At 41.4% G+C, this 26,743-nt stretch overlaps 1 protein-coding gene and 1 long non-coding RNA gene across 4 annotated transcripts in view; one reads left to right on the top strand and one right to left on the bottom strand.

The window, feature by feature from the left end:
* Positions 1–26,088, top strand: part of LOC143499169 (uncharacterized) — a 34,784-nt gene extending 8,696 nt beyond the window's left edge. The window contains exon 6 of one of the 3 annotated variants that reach the window (XR_013126048.1): positions 24,511–26,088. This is a non-coding gene — a long non-coding RNA (uncharacterized LOC143499169). Of the gene's footprint in view, positions 1–22,736; positions 23,254–24,510 lie in introns of those variants that run through there. The other 2 variants (XR_013126046.1, XR_013126047.1) reach the window with 2 other exon arrangements.
* On the bottom strand, positions 189–15,178 carry fgf7 (fibroblast growth factor 7). The gene is made up of 4 exons (XM_076993967.1): positions 14,863–15,178; positions 14,045–14,570; positions 2,290–2,396; positions 189–2,009 (listed from the first exon to the last, which is right to left on the bottom strand). Exons 2-4 carry the CDS (start codon positions 14,322–14,324, stop codon positions 1,794–1,796), a joined length of 603 nt encoding a protein of 200 aa, XP_076850082.1. The 5' UTR covers positions 14,325–14,570; positions 14,863–15,178; the 3' UTR covers positions 189–1,793.
* Positions 26,089–26,743: the final 655 nt, after the last annotated feature.

Below are 26,743 nucleotides of genomic sequence, written 5' to 3' on the forward strand. Positions count from 1 at the left end.
TCTACTTTGTTTGAGCTGTTGGTTTTTAATTTTGTTTCAGTAACTTATTGGAAGGTTTTCACTGTATTACCCATTGCACATGCACAAAAGGCTTTATTTAAATAACCTCACAGAAATACATTAAACATAGCTTAGAAGTTATACAATACATTTTTGGGGTGATATAAGATTTCATTTTCTCAAAACACTCAATAGAAAAGATTAGTGTATTTATTTGTGGTTTTGCTTTTTAAATAAATACACCCATATTCTGTTTATGTACTTGCAGATAGCAGCATAAGAAATACATGTCTCCTGTCACACAGTCTCCTTGATGTGTTTGCAGTCTAGTGGTTAAAGCTTCTGGTTCGGGAGAAAATAGTCACCTGTTCCTGTCTCCCTCTATGCAGTCCTATAATCAGTCCCTTCAGATTCAGGACTAGTCCTAATCTTCATGACTAATGCAAACACCATACAGCCATACAGATTTTACGTTATTGTTATAAATAACAGTTAATAATGAATATTAACGCATGTTTACATCACAAATAGGCACAATGTGAAAATGAAACATGTTTACAAATAAAGTATGATAATGTAGTAAAATAGATAATTAAAAATCCTCCTTGTAAAATGTTACTTGAACATTGTTCTGCACATGGAGTGGCTTAATAAAATACCTGGAGGGATAATTCATGGAATGTGTCATGCTAATAGAGAACTCATGTGATTGTTGTTCAAAATATAGATAAATGCATGTATTCAGTAAATCCAATTACACAGCAAATCACCAGAACAGATTCATCCACCATTCACTAAAAGTCCACTTTGTCTGTACATCAGCAGCTTGGCCAGGTAGGCCATCATCTGTGTTACCTTCCCTGCACATGATCGGACATACGGCAGGACTTTAACCCTCCTATTATGTGCATCCTTTTCAAACAGCCGTACTGTTTAGGGTCACTTTAACCCTGGTGCATGTTTAATTGTTCAAAAGATGTCTGAAACCAAAAAAATCCTAACAAACAGTGTGAATATTTAAAGTGTGTGAGAGAAGTGTGCTTATGCACACGACCAATTCATGATGTGACTTTTATAAAACATTCATGATCGTTTCACGCATTGTAATTGTAGATTTGATTGTTTTTACAACTGACCTTATAATATGTGTAGCTTTACCAAACAATGCTCTCTCAGTCTTCCCACTGTGAAATATTTGCATTAATAAAGTAACAATTTTCTATTGCTTGATGAGTAATGACTATTTTGTTGCCCACTTTAAATCCATAATTGTGATCTTCTGACAGAGCACAGTTGAATTCTGCCTTTGTGTCTCTTGTTCATCTTTTTAATGAGTCCTCCCAGTTAGTTTGTAGATTTCTCTCAGTCATTCCTGGCGTCCAACATTTCGTGAAATCTCTGTCAATAACAGACAGTACATATCTGTTTCCATCCAGTTTCCCTGCATTTTAAGAGTCCTGATGACCAAAAACAGGAGGGTCCCACAACACCCTGTAACATGTTGTCTTTGGTCGAGCCGAGAAGGAGGAGTGGGCAGTGTAGGACATTGGCCATGCTGGGACTGTGTTTATGGTGTTTATAGTTTAGAGAATAGGTCCGTGGTTGTGTGTGTGTGTGTGTGTGTGTGTGTGTGTGTGTGTGTGTGTGTGGTGGTTGGTGTGGGTGTGTGATGGTGTGTGTGTGGTTGGTTGTTGTGTGTGTATGAGTGTGAGATGGTGTTTATGGGTGTGTGATGGTTTGTATGGGTGTGTGATGGTGTGTGTTGTGGTGGTTGGTGTGGGTGTTTGATGCTGTCAGGCCAACGCCTTGTCGTCTTCCTGGCATTTACGAGGGATGAAGTGAGCACCAATATTCTCTTTGCGGTTCCTCTTTCCCTTCAGCGGTCGGCCTTTCTGTGACAGTGAGATAAACAGCTCCCTGCCAGTCTTAGTCCACTTTTCAGACAAATAAGCTATGTAGAAGTTTTCTAAAAACACCTCCTTAAAGTTGCACGTGTCACTGTAGTCTTTCTGTTTGAGAGAAAAAAGAAAATTCATGTTCGCAGTTAATTAAAGCATCTCTCTCATGTATTAATAACTTAACTTATTAGTCATTAAAATTGGATAATATTTATGAAACAATAAATGAAACTAATAAATTATGTGTATGAATAAATTATGCAAGTGTGGAGTAGCACCCTGAGAGCAGTGTGTGTGTGTGTGTGTGTGTGTGTGTGTGTGTGTGTGTGTGTGTGTGTGTGTGTGTGTGTGTGTGTGTGTGTGTGTGTGTGTGTGTGTGTGAACAGGTCACCTTGCCCTGCAACATTCCGCTTCTGCCCATGGAGATGTAATACTGACTCTTGACCCCTTTAATTGCCAGCACGCCTCCCTCTGACACTGTCCGCATTTCCAGAACACCTGCCACACATAACCTCCTTAGCTCACGAGCAATCTTGACCTTGTGTGTGCGTGTGTACGTGCGTGTGTGTGTGTGTGTGTGTGTGTGTTTATGTGCACATGGTATATATGTACGTGTGTGTCTGGGTGTATGTGTGAGGTGTGTTTGGGTCTATGTCTCTGCATATATATGTCTGTATATGTGTGGGGAGAGTTGTTAGGTGGTTTATATGGTCATTACAGAGACAGTGGGGGCCACGCTACATCTGTGAGACAGATTAAAGCGTAGCCTCGGGGATGAGATTGTGTGTGTGTGCACGTGTATGTGGGGCCACTCACACAGGGCTGCTTTGCACGCTAGTCTACTGCCAGTAAAACTGCTTCTTAACATGCACCACACCTGCACAACTCCTGAGAACTCTAAAATAATTTGAACATTATTTCCCCATAGAAGCAAAGTTTTAAAATGCAACACAAACACAAATTTGACACAAAACGTAAATGCAAATGCAACATGAGTGCTGAAACTAATGAGTGTAGTAATAGAAGTGGTAGAGTGTCTGGTTGTTCAGGTCAGAGATGATTGAGAAATCTAATCTATGTCTTTTTTCAGGATCTGATCTGATAATGTACTGTTGCTTTCACAGCTCTTTGAGAGATATCATGGCATAGATGAGCCCTGAGAACACCTGGCATTTTGTAGTTTTCTTTAGCATGATAGCAGGCAGCTACAGAAACAACTGCATATATTTGCTCCACATCAATCTGCTAAGGTAAAAGTTTAATCAATTTGATTCTTCCTCCACGGTTGTAAACACCAATACAGGGTATTCAAGATATAGACCTCTTGCCTGGATCATGCATTATAGACAGTGTAATTAACACCACTGGTGTGTGTTAGAGAAATGATACAGCCACTCAGTTTATCTTACTGGCTGAAGTGTTTAGGCTAATTCTCCACAACAGATTGTCTGGTTGAGTCATATTGACATAATCGGGATGTATCATTTGAAATTACAATGCCAAAAAGCAGTTGTTCATCTTTTAAAATTCAGCTGTTAAAAACAGTGGATTTGGGGAGAACAATTGCATTGAACTTACACAACTAAAGCATTTCTCCCATTACTGTGCAGTCAATTAACCATTTACATAAACTCAGGATTTGTGTTTCATGTCACTCTTTGTGATGTGGAGTATTAACACATTTTTAAACTTCAGGATCTGAAATGAGAAATATTACAAAATCATTGTCCATACGTTTTCTCTAAATGCATTCATAAATATTGCTTAATCCTTAAATATTGAGTAAGCCCATTAAGACAGTGAGCACTCTGCTCCAGTGTCCTGTGGTACGACTAGACAGTGTCAGTTGCTGATCTTCAGATGGGCCTCAGGTGTGGGTGCTGTAGTTAGCTTGCTTGGATATCCTCAGTCTATTCCATCTGGACTTAATTCTGCTGCTCTGAGTGACTGGATAAACATGTCAAACACTTAACTAGATTAAGAACCTGTTAAAGACAATTGATTTCTTTCACACATTTGACTACTTAAATGCTCTGTTGTGTCGGACAGAAAGTAATGTTTGCTGGTAGTAATACTGAAATGACAGAACTGTTGGCAGAAACTTTTTATAAACTTTGTATGAACTCGATTACTTTGTATGTCCATAACATGTGAAGGAATTGACAATAAAGCCTACTTTGACTTTGACTTTTTGACTTTGAGGAACATTACAGTGTTAGAATATGCAAATCTGTTATGGTGTGGAAATATTACAGTGTTAGATTATACAGAGCATTTATGGCATGGGAACATTACAGTATTATAATATGTATACAGATGTGTTCAAAATTATTCAACCCCCCATAGCAGTAAAGTGTTTTAGCATTTATTTTTTATCATTTATTTATATCAAATAAGAGTTTGTATAACAGAGAAACTTAAATTGCAACAATGTTTCTTCTAATATTGCAGCAAATGTCCTTTTTGTGATTTCCTCTTTGACAAAATTATTCAACCCCTTAGACACATTCAACATTAGTACTTTGTACAACTCCCATTGGCAGTAATAACTTCCTTCAGACATGAAACATAGCTTTACACAAGTTTCTTGCTTCGATCAACAGATATCTTAGCCCATTCCTCAGGTATTTAAGTTGGGTGATTGTGATGGCCACTCCAGAATCTTCCAGCCATTCTGCAACCAAGCCCTGGTAGAATTGGAGGTATGCTTGGGATCATTGTCTTGTTGGAAGGTCCAGCGTCTCTCAAGCTTCAGCTTTGTCACTGACTGCATGGAATTTCCACACAACACCTCCTGATAGTCTGATAGTTAACAGAATTCATGGTACCTTCCACACGGTGGAGAGTCCCTGTACCTGAAGAAGCAAAACAGCCACAGAGCATGACTGACCCACCGCCATGCTTCACAGTAGGCAAGGTGTTATTTTCTGTATAAGCCTCGTTCTTCCTCCTCCAGACATATCCTTGAGCCATAGGCCTAAAGAGTTACAATTTGGTCTCTTCGCTGCAGAGAACATAATCCCAAAATCTTTGTGGTTTGTCAACATGGTTTTTAGCACACTTGAGTCAACTCTTTTTGTGCTTTGGAGTCAGCAGAGGGTTGCATCTGGGAGTTCTGGTACAGAGGCTTTCATCTCCTAATGTGCGCTTTATCTGCCCCGAAACCTGAGTACTTCCCTCTGACAAGTCTTGTTGCAGTTCCTCAGCTGTCAGCCAAGAATTTTTCTCCACCTTTCATTTCAGGTACTGGACAGCACTTGCCAACGGCATCCTCTTTCTGACATGCTCAGGTAATATTCCACTGTGCCTTTAGCTTTAAATTAGCAAATTATGCTTCCAATTGTGTCTTGAAATGTCTTTGCTATCTTTTTTTATATCCATATCCATGCTTACAAAGAGCAATTACCTCCTCTCTATACTTCTTTGACCATTCTCTGGACTTCATCATGTTGCACAAACACTTTAAACTTTCTAGAAGAAGCTGAGTGTCCAAGTCCTTTTAAATCTGCATAATGGTTGCTCGTCATGGTTCTGTTCACATCTACAGGTTCTTTCAATGCCTAATTGAAAACACCTGATTGAAATCTCTGTTCTTGAGAGTGCTAATCTTTAAGGAGTTGAATACTTTTGTCAAAGAGGAAATCACAAAAAGGACATTTGTTGGTATATATAAAAAATATATATTGTTGTAATTTAGGTTGCATTTGTCTATTTTGCAAGTCCTCATTTGATCTGATTGTGATGATACAAAAATAAATGTTAAACTTGCTAAAACACTTTACTGCTAAGGGGGTTGAATAATTTTGACACAACTGTATCTGTTATTAGCATGGGAACATTATAGTATTAGAATATGTATATCTGTTATTGGTTAAACTACATCTCTTTACTCAGTACTTTAATACAGTTTCTACATCTGTTTATGTTATGGGGACATGCAATGAGAATAAAATCAAGTTGTTTCACTCTGTTACTCTTACAAACATGGAATTACAATGAGACACAGGGTTTAAGGTCTGTCCCTGAGACACAGGGTTTTAAGTCTGCATTGTAAATAAGGTTGAATTCTGGACAACATATACAAAAAACATTATTGCAATATGGAATTCAAGTCATAGTTCTTGTTTGTAATATAGTATTTCATGGTACACACAATATACATTTATTTAGTGATTATTATTAATGTATGTGTGTAATTAGCACTAAAATACGTGGAACTTTTTTTCTGAAAAACATGCTGCATCTGTAATATATTTCTGACCATAATGTTCACCTCAAATGGAGCTAGAGGTTATTGTAAATAACATTTTTCCACAGTGGACACTTTATGACTTACATCATGATTGGTGTAAATGCTGACATAACCAGTTCAGCCCTTATACATCTAATTAATGTTCACTTATATATAATTGCAGAACTGAATAAACTATGAATGAGAGCAATACGAAATAACTGGACCCTTATCTTATGTGAATTTAATGAAGCCTTAATAACTTAACCAACTTTAATTTGTGTGTCTTTGTGTTTGTCTGTATATATTGTAATATGTATACACTATGTATGTCTACTGAGTAAAGAGATGTAGTTTAATCATATGCATGACTTGTATCTTCAGTTTTTTTGCTGCAATATGAGGCGAACAGAACATGTACTTTTTGTGTTTAGCTATGATTAACTGGTTAGACCCATCAGCTCTCCGATATGATTGGATGATTTATTCGATATGTGCGTGCGCTGGGCTGTAGGATGTATCTGTGACTGTGTGCGAGTGTGTTAAGCATCGTCTGTTGGCAGACATATGTGGGTGTATCAGTTTTTATTCTTTTCAACACTAGTTGTTGCACAATCAGTTTCCATCTTTTTTTGAGACAGACTTGCTGCTTGTCACGACAGCAGATTGCTGTGTGCAAAGCCACAGGTCTCTTACATGCAGTCCCACTGCTGTCAGACAGCACAAAGCTGCACTACCACACGCACACACAGCTCTACATCCACATACAACACTCCTTATTACAAGTAGAGTATCCACACACACACACACACACTGTACTCAACCTACACACATCATACTGCACTGCCAGCATTTACACACAATGTATCCGCAATGTATTACCATCATACCCCTATATTTACACATACCCAGCATACACAATCATCTGCACATGCTGGACCACATCCACACAGCACTTGACACACACACACACACACACACACACACACACACACACACACACACACACACACACACACACACACACACACACACACACAATATCTCATCCACAACCAAGTTCCTCAGTATCTACACATACAGATATATCATGGTCATATGCCTGTGTGTTATACTCTAGGATTTGTTTGTCTGGTCCCATTGTTCCTCAGTCTTCTACTATTTTGAATTTTGGATCAGTTTATAGGATTTGAAGGACTCTGGATGTAACTTCACTATCTTTAAAAAAAGGCTTTACTTACCAGTAGCACTGCTGCATCTGAACTGATATCTAAACTTAAATTTCTGTCTAAAATACCCGTAAAAAAATTGTGATTAAGCAATGTATTACCACACTGGAAAGGGACAATATTTATATAGTTTCAGTCTGGGTTCTGAAAATGACACTATGGAAATTTGAGGGATTCAAATTTTTGTGGGATTCAAATAATATTTTAATATGTTCTAAAGCAGGCAGGAAATTACAGTATTACAGTGTTGGTATTACTCAAATTTAAATGTGATTGTGTGGGTATTTCAGGCATTGCACCAGATTAGTTTACCTCATATTTTACTGTGCATGGTTTTACTGTTTCTGTCTAACAGTTTATGTCTGACTCATTTGTCTTATGTTGTCATGTATGGCTCGGTCTTGGGGCACTTATTCTTTTCTTGGTAACACTTTACAATAAGTGTTTACTTACTAATGTGAAGTGATGCATTAGTTAGTAACACATTAACGATAATTAACTAATGTTAAGTAAACATGTAAAAGATGCAGCTCCTGTTTTGGCTCTTTGATGCTCGCACCTTTTTGGTGCGACCTTAAAGGAATATATTACATTGTACTGATTTACCTACATAAGTAATGGGTAACTTGGAAATTTCCAACTATAATATATACTGCTTTTAGCTCTTTAGTCCCTTTTGCTCCAAACTAAAACACTAAAGCTCTAAAAAGGTGCGAGCAACAAAGAGCCAAAACACGAGCTACAATTGTTACATGTTTACTTAACATTAGTTAATTATTATTAATGTGTTACTTCATGTGTTGTTCAAATTAACTAATGCATTAGTTCACGTTAGTAAGTAAACACTTAATGTAAAATGTTACCATTTTCGGTATATTTGTTTCAACTGAGCCTGATCTGAGTTGATTAAATGACATGTTCTACAGCTGAGCAGATCTTGCTTTTTCCACTTAAGTTATTTTAGCATCAAGAATGTTGGTTACAGACCAATAGAGACTATACATGCATTAATTTCATCTCACAATGAGTGCTACAGTACACTCTTTTTTAGCAGTTAATAAGTGAGCCTGTGATCTGCTGCTGCAGCTAGACGTTTTACTCCAAGTCCAATAGATGGTCTCCTATTCTTAGATCCCCTGTACTTTCCCCTATACTTAGATATCTTCACTGACTTCTTTGTAGAGCGTCCAATTTAAGAATCTTATTCTTATAGTGTGCCTTCATTAGCAGTCTGTTATCTTAGGTAAAATTTAATCTATTAATTGTCCCAGGAGCCAGGTTCTGAACCCATGACGGCTGAACTTTTGGGACTGTAGCAACCAAACTGTAACAACCAAACTGCACAATGCTGTAACTGCACCATTGAGATCAGCTGGCTCTATGGAGTCTTTTAAACAGAAGCTAAATACTAAATAGCTAAGTATTTATTCAAACATTTATTATTATGTACTTTACATTATCAGCATGTTGAATGTAAGGCTTGGTGGATATTTGAATACTTTTGTAAAGTGTTTGTGACTAATGTTGGTGAAAAATGAAAAAAGCTGCTCTCTGTGTGTTTCAGAGGAATATGTGTGGCCAGGCTTAAACAATAAATCTTTGTGTGAGGAAGTGATGGGCCTTTTAATCCCATTTACTTCATTGGGAACATGGTGCTTCACTGCAGTATATCTACAAAATGTTGCATATTACCTGGAATTTGCATTACATATACAAGCTTTTTCTAAATCTTCTAAATCAGCTGTTAGCTGTAGCATGTAAACAAGGCATAAGCCATATACAAACACAGTAGCTTTTTACTTTGTAGTAGGTTACTACACATTCTGTTATGTTGGATAACTGTGTGTGTGTGTGTGTGTGTGTGTGTGTGTGTGTGTGTGTGTGTGTGTGTGTGTGAGAGAGAGAGAGAAACTCCTTTTATAAGGAGTTGACTTATAAAGTCTCTTTCTGTGTGTCAGCCTTGAGTGTGTAAGTTACTCTGTCTTCCTTTGACAGATGTGGAAAACACAGGGCGTTTGTTTCCTTCATTAAGATTCCTTGTCTCTTGTCTGTTTTGCCATAGCACAGCACCTGTTTCACTTTAACACTATTATTCCTCCGTCCTCCAGCACACGCTGTCTTGACCCTGTCATTCCTGTTTCCAGCACACGTGTGACCCTGTCATACCTCTGTTTCCAGCACATGTGTGACCTTCTAGTTTGCTGAGTGAGCTTCTCGGAACACAGAGCAATAACACAAGCCTGGTACGCAGCAACACCCCCACCCCACATCCCCCACCCCCCCGCCACCCTTCTTACTCAGTCTTAGTATGTGTTACCCCAAACCACATCCTCCTTTACAGAGCACCCTCCTTTACGTACCCACCTTCATACACACACAGCTTTCCATAGACATGATAATTCAGCTTTAAACATGTCACTTCATATTAACCAGTTTTAGAAAGACTAAGTAACAGTGTATTAGGTCCATATGATTAGAATTATGCATTTCCTATTTGTAAAACGTATGCTATACCAAAAATGTGATGTAATTTCTAAAATAGGTTTTCATTCTGTAAGATTAGAGTAAACTACAAATACTTATAAATTATATATACATGGCCACTCCATACATAACACTGACGACCTTGATACATTTAAATGCTTTATAATACAACCTTGTTTACACTATCTATGGCATACATATTTGTCAGTGTAGAAACATCTATTATAGTAATGTCTACACTGTGGTTCCCTTTTGTAAAAAAACAAACAAAAAAAAAGTTTACATGCTGTTGAAATCTGAGTCTAACTACCCCCAATCATTTTTCATGATGATACATTTGAATGTCATGGTGAATTTGCTTAGAACATTCTGTCCAAAAAAATTAAATTATATATGCATAGAAATAACAATATCTTAGATTGTGAGATTGTTTTCTCTTCTCTCTACTCCTCTCCAATGAGGAGAATGTGAAAAAGTGCTCCAACTGAGCTCTCACCCCTACCCCATCTCCACCACACCTCCATTCACTATACCTCCACCCCACCGTAACTCACCCCTACCCCATCTCCACCACACCTCCATTCACTATACTTCCACCCCACCGTAACTCACCCCTACCCCATCTCCACCACACCTTCATTCACTATACTTCCACCCCACCGTAACTCACCCCTACCCCATCTCCACCACACCTCCATTCACTATACTTCCACCCCACCGTAACTCACCCCTACCCCATCTCCACCACACCTCCATTCACTATACCTCCACCCCACCGTAACTCACCCCTACCCCATCTCCACCACACCTCCATTCACTATACTTCCACCCCACCGTAACTCACCCCTACCCCATCTCCACCACACCTCCATTCACTATACCTCTACCCCACCGTAACTCACCCCTACCCCATCTCCACCACACCTCCATTCACTATACTTCCACCCCACCGTAACTCACCCCTACCCCATCTCCACCACACCTCCATTCACTATACTTCCACCCCACCGTAACTCACCCCTACCCCATCTCCACCACACCTCCATTCACTATACTTCCACCCCACCGTAACTCACCCCTACCCCATCTCCACCACACCTCCATTCACTATACCTCCACCCCACCGTAACTCACCCCTACCCCATCTCCACCACACCTCCATTCACTATACTTCCACCCCACCGTAACTCACCCCTACCCCATCTCCACCACACCTCCATTCACTATACCTCCACCCCACCGTACATCACCCCTACCCCATCTCCACCACACCTCCATTCACTATACTTCCACCCCACCGTAACTCACCCCTACCCCATCTCCACCACACCTTCATTCACTATACTTCCACCCCACCGTAACTCACCCCTACCCCATCTCCACCACACCTCCATTCACTATACTTCCACCCCACCGTAACTCACTCCTACCCCATCTCCACCACACCTCCATTCACTATACTTCCACCCCACCGTAACTCACCCCTACCCCATCTCCACCACACCTCCATTCACTATACTTCCACCCCACCGTAACTCACCCCTACCCCATCTCCACCACACCTCCATTCACTATACTTCCACCCCACCGTAACTCACCCCTACCCCATCTCCACCACACCTCCATTCACTATACCTCCACCCCACCATACATCACCCCTACACCATCTCCACCACACCTCCATTCACTATACTTCCACCCCACCGTAACTCACCCCTACCCCATCTCCACCACACCTCCATTCACTATACTTCCACCCCACCGTAACTCACCCCTACCCCATCTCCACCACACCTCCATTCACTATACTTCCACCCCACCGTAACTCACCCCTACCCCATCTCCACCACACCTCCATTCACTATACTTCCACCCCACCGTAACTCACCCCTACCCCATCTCCACCACACCTCCATTCACTATACTTCCACCCCACCGTAACTCACCCCTACCCCATCTCCACCACACCTCCATTCACTATACCTCCACCCCACCGTAACTCACCCCTACCCCATCTCCACCACACCTCCATTCACTATACTTCCACCCCACCGTAACTCACCCCTACCCCATCTCCACCACACCTCCATTCACTATACCTCCACCCCACCGTACATCACCCCTACCCCATCTCCACCACACCTCCATTCACTATACTTCCACCCCACCGTAACTCACCCCTACCCCATCTCCACCACACCTTCATTCACTATACTTCCACCCCACCGTAACTCACCCCTACCCCATCTCCACCACACCTCCATTCACTATACTTCCACCCCACCGTAACTCACTCCTACCCCATCTCCACCACACCTCCATTCACTATACTTCCACCCCACCGTAACTCACCCCTACCCCATCTCCACCACACCTCCATTCACTATACTTCCACCCCACCGTAACTCACCCCTACCCCATCTCCACCACACCTCCATTCACTATACTTCCACCCCACCGTAACTCACCCCTACCCCATCTCCACCACACCTCCATTCACTATACCTCCACCCCACCGTACATCACCCCTACCCCATCTCCACCACACCTCCATTCACTATACTTCCACCCCACCGTAACTCACCCCTACCCCATCTCCACCACACCTCCATTCACTATACTTCCACCCCACCGTAACTCACTCCTACCCCATCTCCACCACACCTCCATTCACTATACTTCCACCCCACCGTAACTCACCCCTACCCCATCTCCACCACACCTCCATTCACTATACCTCCACCCCACCGTAACTCACTCCTACCCCATCTCCACCACACCTCCATTCACTATACCTCTACCCCACCGTAACTCACCCCTACCCCATCTCCACCACACCTCCATTCACTATACTTCCACCCCACCGTAACTCACTCCTACCCCATCTCCACCACCTCTCCATTCACTATACCTCCATATCACCATAACTAATAATAATCTATTTCGAACACAGCCTAAAGTTGTTTGCACCTTATGCAACGTGGAATTAGTTTATTGTAGGAGTTCTACCAGTCTGAAGTACTATTTAAACGGAAAGCACCCGTTTGCTAATGCTGCTGACGCTGGGTCAAGCACTGATGCAGCCCAGGGGAAGAGTCGCCGCCGTCGAAAACAGGTTAAATGTACTAAATGTTGGCTTACATTTCAAATCTCATGTTTAGCTGAATAAACATGTTACCAACCCCTTTTAATGTACAGTATGTAGGCTTACAAATTCATGTTTGACTGAATATGCCCTCTTAAAGTATGTAGGCATACAGTACTATTTTCATGTTTAACTGAATAAACCGTTGAACACGAGTAGCCTACATTTTATTGAGCATGTTTTTTTTCTTCAAGTATCAAAGTAGAACAGCTTTCTCAAGCAGTCATTGATGCATTTTGGAAACAGGAGGTGAGCCCCTGGTCTAATGCACCCTCTGTATTAAGAAACCCTATCTCAAAAACTGACTTTTAGTCATTACTTGGGTAACACGCATATTCTGAATGAGCCATTTTAATCTAGATTAATCTAGATTAATTTCAAGATTTCAGTGAGATTAATCTAGATTGCTGCACACCGCTGTGGGTATGTGTGCTCCACAGCTACCTAGTAATAACTAGTGTGTGTGTGTGTGTGTGTTTGTGTGTGTGTTCTAATTGCATGATGGGTAAATGCAGAGGACAAATTTCGATTTCGGTGAAAAATCACAACTTTACACACCATGATTTACCCAGCTGTATACACTGAACCTGATTAACACACTCAGACGGCTTAAACAGTCTCACACATCTTTACACAAATATGCTAAGCTTTATGCAAATGTTGTTAACCCTGGATTACCAGGTGACTACAGGAAGACTAGTGAAAATCTCTGTAGCTCTCAATCTCATCTTTTTAAAAAGCAACAACAAAACCACAGAAATCAATAAACAATGAACATGCAGCACAAAATCAGGCAGCAGCCGTAATAAATAAATACATTCTTGACAAAAGGCAGAATACACTGTTTATGCCTATCTGTTTATACTCACAATACACTGTTTATACTCTTATACTAAGTGTATTAAAATGTGTGGTTCATCTAAGAATGTATGTGTGTACATCCTTTTTTGTGTGCGTGCATATGTGTGTACAAGTGTGTGTGTGAGAAAGATAGCATGCAAATGTATGTGTGCGTGTGTGTGTGAGCATGCAAGTGTGGGTGTACATGTGTGCTCACTGTAGAAGTTGTTGGGGTCCTGTGTACCGCTGATATTGCCATGTTCATCAATAGTGAGGAACCACTGTGTGCGGCTGTAGAGGCGGCGAATGCGCACATCTCCTCCCTCCATGTAGTCGTAGTTACGCGTGTAGCGCTCATGCTTGGAGCAGTTGGAGATGGCAGGCCCGATGCGCTGGTCAGCTGTGGCCCCGCCCATTCTACCCATGCACAGCAACAGTCGCAGGTACAGTCCACACAGCAGGTCTGGCCTTGTCCAGCCCCAAACCCATTTGTGCATTATAAGGCACTGCTGGGAGTATCCAGGGGCAGCATGTCAGGAGGTAACGCCCTAGAACCGGCTGCAGGCTGCCCCTGACCCAGCCTCGCAAGCAACACGAATCCCCTCAACCCGGCAGGGCAGCTTCCGCACCCACGCTGTTGTAGAAAAGCAGTGTTGCCCTCTGTCTGTCTCTCCTTCCTGTCTCTCTCAGAGCTGGTTTATCTCATAAATGGCAGGACCGAGGCAGAGGGAGCCGAGGTTAATCTGTGGCAGAAAGGACACAGAGTACAACCCTAAACAGCTGTTGGATAGCAGACATGTGTAAGGACTGGAGGTGATTTCTCAGCAGTTAGCCGGTTGTGTGAGAGAGAGCGGAGCTACCCGACAGCCTCTGAGTCAACTGAGGACAACTTGAAATCTGCACACTTTTCTCTCTCTCTCCCTCTCTCACACTCACACCTTTGTTTCTCTCAGTCTCTCCATCCCTGTGGCTCTCTTTTTCAATACGCAGTAACATCGACCATCATCTTGAAAAAACAAACTCAAATCGACTCACATGGACTCCATGCAGATGCTGGAACCAGCGATCTTCTCCTGCGGTGGGTGAACAGCTGGGAGTGGATATGCTCTGTGTGGGTGGGTGTGTGCGTTGTGTGTGTGAACCTGTTAGTGTGTGTGCATGCAGCAAACTATTGCCTCTGCTGTGCATCTCCCCCTGTTCGTGAGTGCAGAGGGAACTCTGATAAATGCTTTCTGATGACCTCACACTGCTGTAATTACGCTCCAACCACTCAGATACAGCCAAGAGACACACGCAGGGTGGGGGTAGGGTGTGGGGAGATTGGAGAGAGAGAGAGAGAAAGGGGGTGGCACAGGAGAGATGAGGGAAAAGTGAGGAAAATAGAGGGAAAGAGTCAGAAAGGAGGACGAAAAGGAAGAGAGGAAGGAGAGAGGGAAGATTTGTGGAGAGAGAAAGAGAACAGTGGATATGTGGAAGGTTCTGTTGTAGGTGGTTGTAAGTTTGAGTGAAAGCTGCCCACCCTGCGGAATGCAGGAGGCATTCCACTTGAATATTTGCATGTGAACTCCTCCACTACTCCACTCCATCGCTTCTGCCTTCTCCAGTCACTTCCAAACAGCAACAGTGTGCTGGTAGTTGGCAGACCTAACCAAAGGGCTCTTTGCAGAAAAAGAGCAGTAATCCCAGCATAGGGTCAAGCTTTCTTTTTCTTTCCATGTTTGGGTTTAAGAGCATGATTTACAGGCTGACACACCTGGCCTTCGACTGCTCCCAGTACTTTAAATACTGTGAGGCTCTGGGGAAGTGTAAGGGGTGGACTTGTGTTGTAGGTGGTGAGGGCATAGAGTTAGGGTAAAGGATGGGGGGGCTAGAGGTGGGGCGGAAGTGTGGTGGAGATGGAGTTGGGGTGAGTTACGATGGAGTGGAGGTATAGTGAATGGAGGTGTGATGGAGATTGGGTGGACATGGCTTGGAGGTGTAGTAGAGTTCATCCCTCCAAATCAACATTTCATTCTCACAGTGCACTAAACAGCCCCAGCCACCAGCAGCCTGACATCTGAACACCCCCATGCCACTTACTCCCCCTTGCATTAAAGTATGGTACAGTCAGACCTGAGGGGACACACAAAATACATCTGTTTACTTACATGCAGGAAAACAATCATGTTCAGGAACTGTTTTAAACACAAGTTAACCAGGAAACTCATCAGTGCTGAAACCCGGCAGGAGGAGCTGAACAGGGCTGTTTGCTGGAGAAAGCACACAGCCTTGAACAACCCGAGAACTGCCTGGGTCCATGGAGACTGTCCACCGTCGCAGGCCATGCTTTATTAAAGTAAATATTTGCAGGGTGGTTTTAAATAGCAGCCTGTAATGCTGAACTCTGAAACTGCATGAAACCCAGAGTCATACTGCTATATACTTGCATTGCAATACTGAAGCTTTCAGAAGTTAATTTGTGTTTCTGTGCAACTTTGAGTTTAATGTCAGGAATATCAAAGCCAGTAATGATATACAGACAGACAGACAGAGTCTGTCCACGCTTCCTTAGGCAGCTGTTGGAACCATTCTTTCTGTTATGCTCCCTCTCACACATATATGCATACAGAACATAAAAGACACAAAGAGAGGGAGGGAAAGAGAGAGAAAGAGGGAGAGAGTGCATGTTCTCCCTGTACTCAGCACCACTGTTTTTTTTTGAAGAAGAGAAGAGTGCTTTAGGGTGAAGCATGAGATGGAGAGATGGTTGTTTAGGTTACTGGCTTTAATGACCCAAAGATGGAGTGAGCTGGTGGTTTACAGACAGCCTGTACTTTTTACACTAGTGATCTGGTTGGACACCTGTGAGGACAGTAAACTGTGAACAATCCATTTTCCCCTGCAGTGTAAGAGGTTTTATTTGAGTGAGATGTGTGATGCGTGATGCAAGGACACAAACCCCTGCATCGCACCAACACTTTAAAGCATTGAAAACAGAGAGATTGTAGACTTTGTGTAGACTCAGTCTCTAGAGATTTATTGAACATGCAAGTTCTGTAGTAATGTATATACTTTAAAAGAGATTTCCTGAACCTGAAGGTCCTGAAGTAGTGTGAGGTAATCTATCTACCTGATGGAGGTTTATTGAACCTGCAAACTCTGAGGTAATGTTTCAGACTGTATTTCTGGAATCATGACATGTTTAATCCTAATGTGTTTATTGTGTTTGTTTGATCACTAGTTTGACATAGTTGAACTGTGGGAGTTAAGTGGTTTGCCCCATCTTGCAACTCCCTCCCCCCTCTCGCCCGCCCTCACGCCCGTCCTCACACCCGCCCTCACACCAGCTCTCACCACCAAACGACCTCCACCTCTGCCCCTACCCCCTCCCCCCTCCCCCCACCACACCCACCTCTGTCGTCACTGCTGCCGGTGGTTACACTACAACTGTTTGGGTTCAGCTCTTGCTTTCTAAATTCCATGATAATTGGTTAGCTCTGGGAAAGGGGTCGGTAAACATGGAGCCACTCTATAAATAACCATTGCAACACTATAGGCTTGGACACCCATGAGAACACAATAACAGCTAAACCGCATAAATAGTGCTGTACATAACATTCACCATATATCACTGCACAGCACTGTAGATGTATATGGTATGTAATGTGCATAGTCATACTATATATTAAAACCAGAGCACATATAAAACCAAGGCATAGTTAACTGGCCAACCATTAGAGCTGCTTAATGCTACAAATATAAAAGTAAATGTAGGTATTAGCATTGGGCTAAAGCAGACATCATGTTGCTCTTATTTCATACATATATTTACACAGTTCATATTGCTCTGGACATGCCCACACTTCATAATACATTACAAATGTGCTTTATAATGCTTTCTACTTCACTGTATCAAGTTGTGTTGGTAAGGGATGTGGTTAGACCAGTGGTTCCCAAACTTTTTCTGCCGTGCCCCCCTTTAGTAGTGCCCCCCTTGCGCCCAATATTTTGTTGAGCGGGGGGGCGGGGGGGGGGGGGAGTGTAAATTGTTGAGCGGGTGTGGGGGGTTGGCGAGTGTATGACACTATAGCGATCGATCGCCAGTAGTTGGCGAATTTAAACACTACACCCCTGATGTGCACGTTTTACTTCCAAGCTCCGCGCCCCCCCTGCAATACCTCCGCGCCCCCCACTTTGGGAACCACTGCGTTAAACCATTAAAATGGCCTGAAATGGTGGTTCGATACAGTTCAGTATTAGTGGTGAATGTAACCTCTCAGAAACAGGTTAGTGTTAGCAGTGAATGTAACCTGTGTTAGTGGCAATTGTAACATCTGAGAAACAGTGTTCTTGGTGTATGTAACCTCGTAGAAACAGTGGTTGCAATAAATATAACCTCTCAGAAATGATTCAGTGCTCATGGTAAATGTAGCCTCTTAGAAATGGCTCAGTGTTCACGGTAATATAAGCTCTCAAAAACGGTTCAGTGTTCATGATAATGTAACCTCTCAGAAATGGTTCAGTGTTCATGGTAATGTAACCTCTCAGAAATGGTTCAGTGTTCATGGTAATGTAACCTCTGAAAAACGGTTCAGTGTTTGCGGTAATGTAGCCTCTCAAAAACGGTTCAGTGTTCCTGATGAATTGTGATGTTTCTTGCTTTTTATCCCTCTATCGTTCTCTCTCCTTGTGTGTAACCTAGTGTAACATCTGCTGTGTGCAATACACACAGAATGAGGCTGTTGCAAGATAGCTTTCTGAAACTTCTGTTTAGGATGATCTCAGTGTCCTTCCCCAAACTGCTGATTTAATAATAGTAAGCACAGTATACTGTAGTATATATATTCCAATATATTCTGAATTGTGTATTGTCTCAGACATTAAGTTTAGATTATGCGGGTTTATCTCAGTGGTTAACTTTGGCTCTAGCTGAGTGGCTAGAGACTACCCTACAGGGAAGAACTGGAACAGGGCTAGAAATCAACCCTGGGCAGGGCATTAGTCCATCACAGTGGCACGCACACACACCCTGCCATGCCACCATTGTGTTGCAGGAACTCACTCTGCCTCCCTTTAGAGACACATGCCTCTCAATAGTAGCTCAATAGTAATGTAGTAGTGTCAGCATGACTTGCTACAGCATCGGTTACAGCAGCACAGTATGGAATCTAATAAAGCACAACATTAGGAGAGGGAGAGGGAGAAAGAGTCTCACTCGTTATATGTAGTTGACACACAGATGTGGCAGAAGTTCTGGATGGTGAGGTTAAAAGTGTATGCTTCTTTGCTCTCTCTCTTTCTGTGTGTGTGTGTGTGTGTGTGTGTGTGTGTGTGTGGAGGGTGTGTGAATGTTTGTGTAGGGGATGTGTGTATATGTGTGGTGCATGCACATGTGTGAATGGGTAAAGATTTTAGGTCAAATGAACATATGTCTGCAGACACTTAAACACTGGAGCTCTTACAATATCATAGAGAGTCCATCGATATAGGCAATCTCTCTCAATTCAGTTCATTAATTTTTACTGGCATGACCATATTCATTTATAGTATTGCCAAAGCAATATTACAACAACATAAATTACCTTTGCAATATTAAGGAAAATAAAGACTCTTCTACATGTTAATAACAATTAGTATAAAAGGTAAAAGGACTGTAATTAGCTTTAAATAAATTATTTGGTCAAGATGAAAAAAGTTATTATAAAATTATTTAAAAAATATGTAAATAAACACATAAAGGTTTTTACAAAGTGGGTAATATAGTCATGCTCGCATGTGTGTCTGCAAATACATATCATCCAGTGTTTTTTTTTTTCTTTTCTCTTTTCCCCAGATATATTTACAGGCATATTTACACATTACATATTTTACATTAGATATTTTACATTCAGTGAAAGTGTGCAACTCTGTCTACAGTGTCATTTTTGCACTGTTGGCAGAGTCTGTGCTCTTTGGGCAGCCATGATTTCTTATATCAGCCGGTCTGTATGACAAGGCTGTATTCACTGAGTCTGTACTTTGTCAGCGAGGTTCTGTGTTTAATATCAGTTTGTGGACTGTTGATTTAGGGCCAGATAGCGCACCATTTTGCTTTGTGTTTCTCTATGTGTGTTTCAATGGGTGATGTAATTTTGTTTTTGAAGTGTTATAATTTTGGTTTGGTCTGCTAGTTTGTATTTCAGACAGATCCTGATCTGGAGCAGTGTTAGTGTTTGTTAATGAACTCAGTGTCAGGACCAGTTGTGAGGGGACTCTTTTCTCTGCTCAGCTCTTGGCATTGGAAGGATTTGAAATGATAGGAGTGGGAGTTACTATTTTGAGTTGAATATTGAGTAATAGTTGAATTTGGCCTAAATGAGCTCTATAGGAGTTTTTTTTTTTACTGTGCAGCTACAGGTCACTTTTACAAAATTCATTGTGCGTAATTTCAGCTGGGTGTTTCATCCACAGTGGCTCCCATACCTCACTAACATACAGTCTAATTGCTTATAAAACTGATTAAAACAATTTCAGCCAAATTTGAATTGGTATTTGAGTGTGAATTTCAGATTGAATTGCATAGAATGCTTTGGATGGGTTCTCACTTTAATCTTCAGATGTCAGGGAAGTAACCAACATTTAGAAACATGAGTAAACAAGTGAAATGTTTTGCTTGTGTGCTTTATCATTTCATCATGCCATCGTCTCTGCTTTTTAAGGTTGATATATTATTTCCAAGTTCCTATTCAGTAATGGGAGAGTCCTGGGGATTCTGAAAAGTTCTTGTATATGACTATATTCAGTTATGTGCTTGTGACAAAGGGACCACGCCTGTTTCTCAAACTCCTGCCCCACCTATCAATCATGTCTCTCATCAATCACATCACTTTTCTCATGCTTATGTTTTTATATGTGCTTGTTTTCATTTGGTTGTTCACACCTGTTATTTGTAACCACGCCTCATGTCATTGTTGTTACCTGTTCCAAGTTTTTTCTGCTTCTGATCTCTAGTGTTTATGTACATGGGGTTTTGTCTTGTTTGTTGCCATTTATTCGTTAAGTAATATTCATTACTCATTATAGTTTATTCATTGTTATATTATCATGGTTAAAGTTTCATGGTTATTGTCAGTATTTCACAATCTATGTTCTAGTGTTTCTACGAGTTTGTTGTCTTTCTGGTTTTTTTCACTCTTTGGTTTAGAGTTTATAATTCTGCCCAGTGTTTTGTCACCTCCGCCTTGCTCATTAAGGATCTGGACTCATGCATTTGTAAAGCTGCTTTGTGACAGTGCATTGTAAAAAGCTCTATATAAATAAATTTGACTATGCATTATTGCCAAGAGGTGAATAAAATATATCTCCTATTGTTGACAATGTACAGACCAAGGGTTTGACAGAACTGCAAAAGGTCCTTTTTATTTCTGTTTACCTGTGTGTCGGATTCATATCACAGGTGATCAGTTATAACCCTTGGATAATGGTGTCCAAATATGTGATTGTTACATTTGCTCTGTGTTTGTCAGGTAGAATTCCTGTACATGTGTCGAAGTCCCCACAGATCAACACACTTCCCTGGGCTTGGATGTTGCTGATTCGATCATGCAGGGTGGGCCAATGTCTCCATTGGAGGGGTGGAGATTGTACATAGGAGTGTGTGCCAGATTCATAAAACCTGATGGTTGCCAAGCTACACCACGCAAAATGTACAATACAGTGTTTACTTCAGAAAGTTACAGTGGCAATAAGCCAAACTGTTGTAAGCACACTGCTGTCATCTGACCGCTGTGGTAAATCTGCCAAAGGGGAAAGCCAATCAAAATGTAATGTTAATTAGGCATTCTAAGACTCACTAACCCTAGTCATGAGATGAGTGGTGACCTGATAACTGTCAGGTACATAAAAAGGTAAAGCATTTGTAGCTTCCACCAAGATGGGAAGTGCATGTGTAGAATGTACTCTGTGTCACTTCTGTACTTTTTCTAAATCATGGCAGAGTAGCAGAATTCGATCTCTCATATCTATCCCTCATTTCTGCGCATATGTTTGTTCTCTGTTGTATTTCTTGTTCTGGGATCCTGCTGAAGCTTTCTACATTTCTCATGTCCTGTTTGGGTCCCTCTTGGCCCTTTTTTGGAGGCAGGCGATGACGTATTTCACTGCTAATGTACTGCATTCCCTGTGCTCCCCTTCCAGGTGTGGTCCTTTCTGAATACTTGAGAGCCTGTTAAATTTGGGACTGTTGTAATAATGTTTTGCAAATAATGCTTCAGGAATCTCCTTGAATTTTGAACATTCTCTTAGAAAAAGCATGTAAAGTTTATATATTTATTTTTTTACACTGTTGGCAAAATCTTTGGGATTTTGGCAGCCAAGGTTTCTTGTGTCTGCTGGTCTCTGTAGACAGTGATCACTGAGTCTGTGCTTCATCAGGGTGGCTCTCCGTCTTTCATTTGTTATTTTTCAGGTAGTCTGCCAATTGTAAAATAATATTCCATTTAACATAACATTACTCAGTTGCTCTCTTCCTCCCACTCTCTCAACTCAATTCAAGGGGCTTTACTGACTTTTTGCATTCGTAATGCCAAGCTTTGGTTACAGAGCTTGAGAGTATCAAATATGAAGAAATTCAACAACATTTTTAAAAGAGAAAATAAGAATATCATGTTTATTGCATTAGCAGAAGATCTCCCTAAAAGTATCTTCTCATTGCATTAGGCATTGCAATGTGGCAGTTGTAGAGAAAAAAAGCATCATACATAAATAAAGACTGAAGTGAAGCAGCAGGGTGTTTGTTTTATATTGACACTTTTAGGGCTTGATTTGTGTGTGTGTGCGCGAGTGTGTGCCCTTTATATTGGTAGACAAGAATGTATTGTACTGCTAATATCAAAGTCATATTTATTTATATACTGTAGCAGTTTTTACAACAATCATTGTCAACTTTACAGATGTCAGAGTCCAAGCCCTCAGAGAGCAAACGAAAGGTGACAGTGGCAAGAAAAAACTCTGGACCATGAGGAAGAAACCTTGAAAGAAACCAAGACTCAAATGGGGGCCTCATCCTCCTCTTGTCAACACCAGACACTGCAATAGCAACAATGTAAACAATAAAGAACAAAATAAGTAATGAGAACAAATATGCAATGGAACTCTGTTCGAAGTTTCTAGAAGTCCTTGTCTGGGTTCCATCAGTGTAGGTGTGTCCGAAACCCATCTGGCACAAGAACGTTTGCCCGGGGCGATGGAGAAGTGGGTGGCTGGGGTGGGGTTGAGAGGATCAGCCACAGCATGGGCTGGGAGGAGCCGCAGCATGTGGGCATTACGGTGTGGTGGGTGAAGCCACAGCAGCTGAGCAAGGTTGAGGCCCTGTATAATGTGACACCAGGAGCACATGTAATGTATAGCATTCCTTGTGTTCCACTAGCAGGTGTGTTCGTTTCAGAATATCCAAGAGGCCATTAAAACTGGGACATTTGGCATTAATTTTTGGAAATAATTCTTCAAGAACCTCCATGAATTTTGTGTCTCAATAGCCAGATGTCGGTCATAAACTGTGACCATTAACAAGATGGTTCTTATCACCATAGTCATGTATTAATGTAGTTTTAGAGTGACATAAAATTGTGTTTTACTTTGTGATTTTGTTTGAAATTCTTAAAAAATGAAGTTGTAATTTTGTTCATTCTGAGCAGGGGACTGTGAAGGCTTAGTGTGGAATTTTGAGTCATTGGCTCAGGACCTACTAATTGAGGGGAGTGAGGGGACTGTTTTCTCTGCTCAACTCTTGGTATTGCTCAGATTGCCCATTCAGATCTTCACATATGCATGGGCCTGAAAGTATGACTTCTGCTTGGAGTGTGAAATGTTTTGGAGTGTGCTGTAGTGGGGTGTCAATTTAGTGTAATATGGGATATAGTGGTATGTGAAATGTAGTGGACTTTAACCTGTAGTAGAGTGAGTTGTAGTGGGATGTGAGATGTAGTGCAGTGTGAGCTGTAATAATGTGAGTTGTAATGGGATGTGAGATGTGAGACTGGATTGTGAGCTGAAGTAGAGTGCGAGTTGTATTAGAGTGAGGTGTAGTGGAGTGTGAGATATAGTACATTTACATTTATGGCATTTAGCGGACGCTCTTATCCAGAGCGACTTACAAAAGTGCTACGTAGTTGCTTGGAATCTCCAAGATAGTATAGATAGTCCTGAACACAAGGTACTCTAAGCTGGAAAAACCACTAGACGAAAGTCATATGATACCTAACAATTATGCCAAGTCATTATTATACCTGAATATACACATCACCTGAGGAAAAGGACAGTAAGCAATACCTATAACAAACACCTGAGGAAAGAGACGATAAAGCACAGTAGACGAAAGCATAATTATGTAAAGTGCACTTGAAAGAGGTGGGTCTTCAGTCGGCGTCTGAGGACAGCAAGTGACTCCGATGTTCAGACACACAAGGGAAGTTCATTCCACCACCTTGGAACCAGGACAGAGAAAAGTCTGCTTGTCTCCCATGTGTCCTGGATGATGGAGGGTATCATCCAGGACACATATGTAATGTAGTAGATGTGTAGATATAGTATATAGTCTGACCTAAACTGTAATGTGTTATATATGTGTAAATTAATCTGTAATGTTGCATATGTGTGTATGGACTGGTCTTGTACTTTATTGACTGATTTGAGCTGAAATACATTTGTGATTTATGATCTGATTAGAGCTTTTCTGCTGCCTGTGTGCATCAGATCTGGAGCTGGAGTTTGATGAGTTGGTGACAAAAGCACAGAGAGGCACAGAAGAGCCTGCAAGGGCCAGGAGCTGCAGGCAGGCCAGGGGACCTGACTCTTCTAGATAAAAAGAAGTGAACACACACACACACACACACACACACAGCAACACTAGCTTCCCATAGCTGTGTAGAGAACAAGAATGTGAAGAATTTTAACAGGAGACTCTGGAGTTTCTACTATCAGAGGAATTACGCCTGATTCCATCAAAACAAGTGGCAAAGCTGTCCTGGTCTCCTGAGATTATCCTGGCCCATCTTTATCTGAGCAGTTTACAGATGCAGTCAAAGATCTCGGAGCCAATCCGGAAGGATTTTTTTTGCTAATGACAATTTTTGTCTTATACAATGTCATATATATGTGCTTGTGACTAATGTTGTTGTGTAATATCTGATCAACTTGTTTGGCTTTGTTTTGTGGTGTGGTGTATGATATGGTGTACTCTGTTACTGTGTTTGAAGTGTTTTATTTTGTTTGTGTTGGGTTTATGTTTTTATTTTGGTTTATTGCTGTGGTTCTTGGACTCAACTGTTGTGTGGTTTTCTGAATATTTGGAGTTGTAGTGTTTTGTGTTTTTATTTAGTTTTTGGAGTTTTATGGGATTTTGTGAGTTGTGGTACATTGCAGTATTTGTGTGTGTGTGTGTTTGCAGTTACTCTTGTGGGGTCCAGGGCCAGAGGTACAGTGTGTGATTTCATGGCTGGGTGGACACAGCTCACTGGTAGCCCCCAACCTGAAGCTACACTCTAGCACCACTACATCAGGAGCACACACACAGGAGCACTCGCACCGAGATCACAAACCTTCCATATCCACATATATTATCACACACATGTGCAGGTGTGTGAGGGAGTGGTGTGGTACAGGTGTATGACAGAGGTGTCTAATGTAGGGGTGCAGTACAAGTGTGTGATGGAGGGGTCTGATGGAAGAGTGTGGAAAGTTCAGGCTTTTGATGCCTACAGGTGTGTGGTACAGCTGTTTGATGGACGTGTATGGTACATGTGTGTGATGGGAGGTGTGTTGTACAGGTCTGTGTGGTACAGGTGTGTGATGGCAGGTGTGTCGTACAGCTCTGTGTGGTACAGGTGTGTAATGGAGGTGTGTGGTACAGGTCTGTGTGGTACAGATGTGTGATGGATGTGTGGTACAGGTCTGTGTGGTACAGATGTGTGATGGATGTGTGTGGTACAGGTCTGTATAGTACAGTGTGTTGTACACACACAAACAATAACATACACACACACACAATAAACTACACACACACACACAATAACCTTCACACACATATGCGCATAGAGCAGAATGGAGCGAGAGACCTGAAGCACACATACACATGTGACAGACATGACAGGAAGGATTTTGCTCAACCTACACTGAGCAGACAGAAGATTCCAGCTAGTGATATGTAGTGCACCATCTAGTGTGTGTACACTCAAGTTTTTTTTATTAATATTTTGAGATCCACTGGAAGTACAGGGAAAACTGCGGTTGTATTTGATGCATATTGTGTTTTATACATGGAATAAAATACTAACTGAAGATTTCAATATGTGTGTGATTCAAGGTTTTTCTTGATAAGGAAAAGAACTCCCCACATAGGCAGTTCTTCCTTGTCTTCCTTGACTTTATATAAATACATTGGATACACACACATTGGATATAAATACATTGGTCCTTAATTGTGTTTTTCACATCAGCTCAACCCACACACCGTGATTGTCATAAGAGAGGCGGAGCAGCGACGAAACCAACGGCACCAGAAAACTCACAGTGAGAATGAGATTATAACAACACATTATAATGGACCAATGTGTGTGCACTTGTTTCCATATGCTTTCCAAACCCATTTCACTTTCATTGTCACTAGTTTTGATGTTTTGAGTTTCATTAATCAGGCACAGAGGAATTAATTCACTGAATAATTTATTTGACTCTTAAACATTAAACCAGTGCTGCCTGTTCACTGATCATCAATTATATTTGAGTTCTTCAGCTCACTTGCTGGCACCTGTTGTATGTGGATTTTAGTTGGAAATTTGCCATTCCTATCTCAGAAACATGGTTTTGTTATCCATTTAAAAACCTGTACACAGAAACATTTTTAAAGTAAGCTTTAAAAAATGTATAACACCATTTGATGAGTACAGTACACATTACAATA

This window comes from Brachyhypopomus gauderio, chromosome 2 (genome assembly GCF_052324685.1).
Source record: "Brachyhypopomus gauderio isolate BG-103 chromosome 2, BGAUD_0.2, whole genome shotgun sequence".
NCBI lineage: Eukaryota > Metazoa > Chordata > Actinopteri > Gymnotiformes > Hypopomidae > Brachyhypopomus > Brachyhypopomus gauderio.